This window comes from Hibiscus syriacus, unplaced genomic scaffold (assembly GCF_006381635.1).
Source record: "Hibiscus syriacus cultivar Baekdansim isolate YM2019G1 unplaced genomic scaffold, ASM638163v2 tig00110457_pilon, whole genome shotgun sequence".
NCBI classification, from domain to species: domain Eukaryota; kingdom Viridiplantae; phylum Streptophyta; class Magnoliopsida; order Malvales; family Malvaceae; genus Hibiscus; species Hibiscus syriacus.
Window position 1 is genome coordinate 371,374 of NW_024062744.1, and position 7,259 is coordinate 378,632.

General features: G+C 33.0%; 1 protein-coding gene across 1 annotated transcript; it reads left to right on the forward strand.

The window, feature by feature from the left end:
* The first annotated feature begins 541 nt into the window (after positions 1-541).
* On the forward strand, positions 542-2,203 carry LOC120126252. Its single transcript, XM_039144485.1, has 3 exons — positions 542-1,016; positions 1,085-1,232; positions 1,850-2,203. The coding sequence occupies exons 1-3, from the start codon at positions 630-632 to the stop codon at positions 2,080-2,082; spliced, it is 768 nt and encodes a 255-aa protein (XP_039000416.1). The 5' UTR covers positions 542-629; the 3' UTR covers positions 2,083-2,203.
* The last annotated feature ends 5,056 nt before the right edge of the window (positions 2,204-7,259 follow it).

Sequence of the window (7,259 nt, forward strand, 5' to 3'; positions counted from 1 at the left end):
GGTTTCGGAAGGTGATTCTTGAGTTAGATAGTATGGAGGCGATCCGGATTTTACAAGATGATTATAAGGGAAGCACGTCGATGATCTTCGGCAGCGGGATTAGGATCGTAAAGTCACACATGTTCGTCGGAAAGGAAACAAAGTAGCGGACGCTTTAACCAAAAGCGCGAATCCAGATAGCACGGAGGTTGTTTTCTATGATATGCCGCCCGTGGGGCTGCACTCGTTATTGGATGGAGACTTAATTTTCGGTTAGTTGTATTTTATATTAATTTGGATACTATTTTCCTCCATTTAGATTAAGAAGGTTTTTAACGAGGCCTGATCTAATCTGATCTGATTCATGATTCATTATTCCATCAATGAAATCATATCTTTTAAAAGAAAAAATTAAATCATTACAAGGGGGTGGGGTTGGAAATTATATTAAGCCTTAGATAATATTTGAAGTTGTGAAGAGTAAACTAATAGGACTCTCCTCTATCATTACATTAAGATTTTTTTTAAAGATTGCTATCACCACCACCACACATACAAACAAATAAAAATCAAAAGAGGAAGAGGCCAAGGCCACAAACCAAAGGCCACTCTTCTGCGTCGCCGTCGGTCTCCTTTTTCTCCCGGAGAAGATGCTTCTTGCCTTCAAACCGCCATCGGCATACCTCTCCCCATTTTCTTCTCCTCAAGCACCTCCATCAACTCATTCTTGGCCCCTCCATCACTGCGACCATACCTATAACCCCAGCCATTTTTCTTCTTCTCTTCCTCTTTCTCTTACTCCAACCCTTGCCCATTCCAAGCGCCCCAGAAAGTTCGGTGTTTCATATCGGTATTCCGGCAGCGAAGACGACGAGAATTATAGCTTCGACGAGGCAGTTTCCCTTTTCAAGCAAAGGGAATACTACAAGTGCCATGACCTACTCGAGGCACTATGGAACAAAGCCGAGGAGCCTACTAGAACACTCATTCATGGCATCCTACAATGTGCCGTCGGATTCCACCACCTTTTTAACCAGGTTGGACTTGGAACTGAATTCCCATTATTAACATGCTTGCCTTCTTCTGATATCTTCCCATTATGCAGAACCATAGGGGAGCCATGATGCAGTTGGGTGAGGGGCTGTGTAAGCTTAGAAAGATGAATTTCGACGGTGGACCGTTCTATGACTTTGAGCAAGATATTGCTGCGGTTCTCAACTTCATTTACAATACTCAAATTGAGTTGGCTGCCTGTGAGTTACTTGTTTCTATTAAATATGATTTTCTTTACATGTATAATACTAAAATTAGCTCCTAAGGTTTTCTGAATGAACATTTTGATTTTGATTTTGAGTATTTTAATTTTAACGTTTTTATTTTTGGTCAAAATAATCTACATTGGATGAAAAATCACTAATTGACTAACGAATCGACACATGTTGTTGACGTGACATTTTAACATGTATTGAATTGTTGACAATATCACATGCCATATCAACCAAGGTGATACGTGGCATGTGACACATTACACAAGGTGATGACGTGATCGTCTCTTGTCATCCAATATGATGACGTGGTATGTAACATGTTATCAATTAAGCATATGTGAAAATATCACATCAACAACATCCGTTGACCGTTATTCAATTAACGTTTTCCATTCAACCTGGGCCATTTTGACCAAAAATGGAATGTTAAAGTTAAAATGTTGGAAAAAACATGAACTAAAATAATCATTCTAATAAACATCGAGGACTATTTTTTACATTATGCCTCCTTTATATATGACTTGAAAATGGAACTTCATTTTTGTGATAGTCGTTTCCCTTAATTTGACACAATGATTTACTACAAACATTTGGCACGCCAGGTGGTGATGATCTGTGTGTGACAATGGAGCAGTCGGAGAGGTCATATCTTCTCCTCGGGGGCTATGCCGCCGGCCAGCATGTTTATCATCTGCAAACAGATTCAAATGAAGATGTGTATATAGTGTATTGCCCTCAAAGACCCGATGGATCCGCTCAGGCATCCGGTCCAACTCCAAGGGTAAGGCTTCCGGTTCTTAAAGCTGCAGAGGGCCAGCATTTGGTCTGTGAATAAAGTCACTGCAGGAACCAATGTATTATACAGTAAATAATCCATTTCTATTCCTTCAAAAGATTAAGGCCAATAGCCTGATATAAAGTGTGTGATCAAAATGAAGCTTTTTCATTGTGGATGATAGGGATGTGCATTATCATCAGATATCGGATATCTGAAAATTCGGATAACCGAAATTGCAGATTGGATATCCAAATATCCGGATCCGAATCCGATTTTTTTTGGCAAAAAATCCAAAAAAATAACATAAATTAAAATATTCATATTTACTTGTTTTCCAACAATTTGTTTATGTAATTACATGCTCCACTACAATTAAAATTTTAAATAACATAGTACAATAAAATAGTCACCTAAACGTTAAATAGCATAAAGTAGTGTACATTAACAACACAATAAACTAACACAAGATGTTCAAAACAAAAATATTACATAAGAGTATCAAGTCTCAAACCAACACTATATGTTCAAATTAAAAATACCACACAATAGTATCAAATCTCAACAACACAATAAAAACAACTCAAGATGTTCAAAATAAAATACCACACAAGAGTATCAAGTCTTAACAACATAATAAAAGAGATAGTAGGATCACTAAGTACTTCAAAATTTCAAAGTAAAAATTTTACAAATCATCCAAAGTATTAATTGTCTCGTCAATTATGATATCTGGTTGCTCTAAAGTTAGATCCTTCATGGCTACATCACATGAATTAAAATAAAAAAAGATTAAAATATATATTTATGTTTAAACTTTAAATATTGAATAAACAAAAAAAACAATCAAAAGTAAAAATAAACTTACCTTCCTCCGACTCTTTCAAGGCAATTAAACTTTCCTATATTATAATAGGTGAACGAGAGGTGCGTAACCAATCTTGAGTGCAAACAAGTGCTTCAACCATTTTTGGACTCAATGAAGTGCGAAAAGAATCAAGGATACGACCCCCTGTACTAAAAGCCGATTAAGAAGCTACAGTTGAGATATGTATGACAAGCACATCTTTAGTCATCCTATGAAGAATCGAGTATCTTTTTGGTTGATCTTTCCACCATTGTAGGATATCAAAATTTCAAACATGAGACTCACAAACATCTTCTAAATACTTCTGCAACTCAATTTTTTTGCACTAGTTAACAAACAACCCATATCCCTTTGAAATTTTGAAGCCATAAGTTGTTGAAGATCAATCTTACCTCCACTTTGAGTCCCACTTTGAGTGAAATTAGATAAAGAAGTAGAAGTGGAGGAAGACATATCACTTGTCTTTAAAGGAGGCATTGAAGAAGCATATGATTCAAATAAATATTGCAAAACCATCTTAATTTTAAGGCACAAAAGAGTGGCTTGTGTTTCATCATAAGAATCATGCACAATCCAATTAACATAATTCAACTTGCCTAGGGTCAAGGATCACAACCACAAACATCATAATATTGATATTATCAATGTTCCCATAATACTTTTCATATTTAGACATCATTTAAGCTGCTATTTTCTTAATACCCTCATCATCATCACTTATGTTGGAAATCATTAATCTAGTCCCATAAATCTCGTGTGCATCATGGTTACAGGTCACATAACGAGAACCAGATAACCACAATGTTGCATCATAAAAAATGCTCAAAAAATTAAAAAACTACTCACCCTCTTCCAATTATTTTCAATGGGACCACCACCAACCTTTCTAAGTTCCTTGAAACAAAAGGAGTCTTTCATGTATAAACTAGAAAATGCCTTTTTAAACTTGATAGTAGATTCGAGCATTAGGAAAGTTGAATTCCATCTAGTCTCAACATCTAAAGTAACAAGACTTTTGTATCCTCTTTCTTCTCTTCTATGCAAGTTTTAAATTTTTGAAGTCTAGCGGGAGAAGATCTAACATATATCACAAGAGTTCAAACTTTCATAATGGACAAATCAAGTTATTTCAAACCCTCTTTCACAATCAAATTCAAAATACGGGACGCACGTCTCATATGTAAATATCGACCTTCCAATAAACTAGACTCCCAAATGGTAAGTCTTTTTCTCAAGTATTCAATTGCTAAATCATTTGAGCTAGCATTGTCTACAATTACAGTCATAATATTTTTCAAACCCCATTCAATCAAACATTTTTCAAACCCCATTCAATCAAACATTTTTCAACAGTTCTTCCAATAAGTTATCCGGAATGACCAATAATTGGACAAAAATTAATTATCCTCTTATGTAAATTCCATTCATCATCAATAAAATGGGATGTCGAACACATATAGCTTAAATTTTGACCCGATGTCCAAGTGTCAGTGGTTAGACAAACCCTAGAATGTAAGTTCTGAAAAGTCTTTTTCAACTCATTTCTTTGTTCAATGAAAATAACATAACAATCTCTAGTGGTAGTTGTACGAGAAGGAAGCTTAAAGAGAAGATTTAAAGCCTTGCAAAATTCAATGAAACCTTCATGTTCGACAAAAGCAAATGGAAATTCATCCACAATAAGCATTTTAGCAAGCTTCTTCCTACACAAATCATGATCAAATTTCCAACATTTTGGAACACTAACTATTTCAGTAATTCCATCTTCATTTACCAACGTTTCACTTTCAAAATCAATCAATTTTTGTTTCTTATCCAAATTTAGAAGATATTTTTTGCACCTACTAATGTGATTTGCTAAAGGTGTAGTGCCATTTTTGTTTTTACAACCAATAAGTTTTTGACAATACTTACAGGAAACAAAAGTGAGATCCTCCTCATCAACTGAAAAATGACTCCACCACTTGGACTTTCTATTCTTATTTCTGATATTTTTAACGACAAAAGATTTTTTTGCTGCTGAATTTTGTCTTCCCTTCTCATCAGCCTCCATCATCGAGTTAACAAATACGAAATTAACATCTCCATTCTCAGCGAAAGATGACATTCTGTAAATAAGCAATAAAATATGTCTAAATCAAAAAATCAAAAAATATATGCATTATATATGTATTACAGAATATAATTATATATTACAAAATATATGCATTATATTTCAATTTTTATATATTAAATCAAAAAATCTGGTTAGTTATTTCACCTCAAAAAGGTTAAAGAAAGTATGGTTACGGTGCATTCAACTTTAAATTAGTTCTTTCACCTCTAATTCTATATTACAAATTATATGTATTACATTTCAATTTTTATATAATAAATCAAAAAATTTGATTAGTTATTTTACCTTTAATTCTATGTTACAAAATATTTAACAGTGGTTACGATGCATTACAGAATATATTAAAACAACCCAAATGTGTATAGCTTCATTACCAACTTTTAATTCGGTTAGTTATTTTATCAAACATTTTATGTGCAACAAAAACCCATAAACTAATATAGCCAAACTAGGACGAGAAGGAGTTTCAAGAACCTACATAATGGATGCACCAATAGGAACTATATATAACCTCTGGATAGAGTAAAAGGTGATAGAGTAATTTAGTGTACTAGATTAGTTTGTTTCGATATTTACCCAAAAAAATATAGTCCTTACATGATATTGAAATGGAGATTGGTTAGGGTTTTGGCTCATCATCTTCAAACGTTGAGAGAGAGAATCGACCACTGTTTACTGGAGTCTAAAAGAATGATTCATGAATATAAACATTGAGCAGTAAATTGAAACCCAATAATAGAAATTTGAGTGTGATGGTGAATTTTGTGGGAGATGGGTTTGACACTTTGGCTATTTGGGTGTGAAATTGTGAAATGTGAGATGAGAGTGAGAACGACAACACTACACGATAGAAGAGAATAGTAGAAATTATTAACTTAAAATTAGAATAAAATTTTAGGGGTGTTGGGGTGGCCTAGTGGGATGACTATAATTGTTGGGTTATTTGAGGGCTCAATTTTAGAAATTATTAATTTAAGGGCCTACATTTTTATCGGGTTTTCGGATAATCCGATCACAAATTTTTATCGATCCATATCCAATCCGATAATCTGAAATTTTTCGGATACCCGATCCAAACTATCTAAAAATTAAAAAACGGATCGAATATCCGAATTTTTGGAACGGTTGGTCGGATCAAATTTTTTTACACACCCCTAGTGGATAAACAAAATTTGATGGCTAAAGCATTAAAGATTCAACTATATTGGCAAAATTATTAACAAGTTCTTCGCTTTCCCACCATTCTCACTTGAAGCAAATATCTTGTACTTTGTTGTACAAACAAACATTAAAGGAAAACGGAACACGAACTAAGTGACTTTGGTGGTAAAATAATTGTTGTTATTCTTTAAGGACTTGAGTTCGAGTACCATAGATGTCAGGGGTGTGAGCATTCAATGTCGAAAGATTGAGAACAAATATTTCCTTGTACTTATCCCAGATTAATAAAAAATGTAGAAATCGGTTGTAACGTAAAATTTATTAAGAGTGTAATCTTTTGGAGCAATTTGGGTAATATTTTAAGTTAAAACTAGAAATATTATGTTTTCCATAACAATTCGTGTCATTGTATAACTATTTTGATTGTAGCCTAAAATGTTACTATCAATATATTCTCAGTTGTAACCAAAATTATTACTTATTGTGTAACTTTTTAGGATAGACAAATAATATTTTAGGTACAAATCCATCTTAATATAACATTTTTTATTGTAACCGAAATTATTATTAATTGTGTAACTAAAAATTAAACAAAATAACATTTTAAATTAAAATTCCCTGTAAATCAACATTAGGTTAAGTCGCCATACAGTAAAATCATCCCATATTCAAGTCCACAGCAATTCAAAACCTTATATTCTTAATAAATAAAAACCTTATATTCAGAATTAACTTTAATCTAATTAATCTAATCTAATCTAATTGAAATGTAACCAATTCGATTAATTTCTTTTTACGGATCTAATTTAATCAAAATGAAACTAATTCGATTAATTTATTTTTTGGAATCAAAAGTACAAATTGGGAAGGAAAATTATTTTATTAGCGTTTAAAATAACAAAAAAGAAAAAAAAAAAAAGGGGAAATGAATGTACAAATAAATAAATTATGGAAAATAAAGAGAGGAAGATGGAGCCCATCTGTCCCATACATTGAACCTGTAAAGGTTTTTAATATAAAAATATACAAAAAGCCGAAAACCCTCACATATAAAATGCTTTGGCAAGCCCACTTGTAACAAGTTTTCTTTCA

Coding starts and splice junctions, on each gene's coding strand:
- LOC120126252 (XM_039144485.1), top strand. CDS start 630: ATGCTTCTTGCCTTCAAACCGCCATCGGCATACCTCTCCCCATTTTCT. Junction 1,017..1,084: donor TCCACCACCTTTTTAACCAG/GTTGGACTTGGA, acceptor CCCATTATGCAG/AACCATAGGGGAGCCATGAT. Junction 1,233..1,849: donor TCAAATTGAGTTGGCTGCCT/GTGAGTTACTTG, acceptor TTGGCACGCCAG/GTGGTGATGATCTGTGTGTG.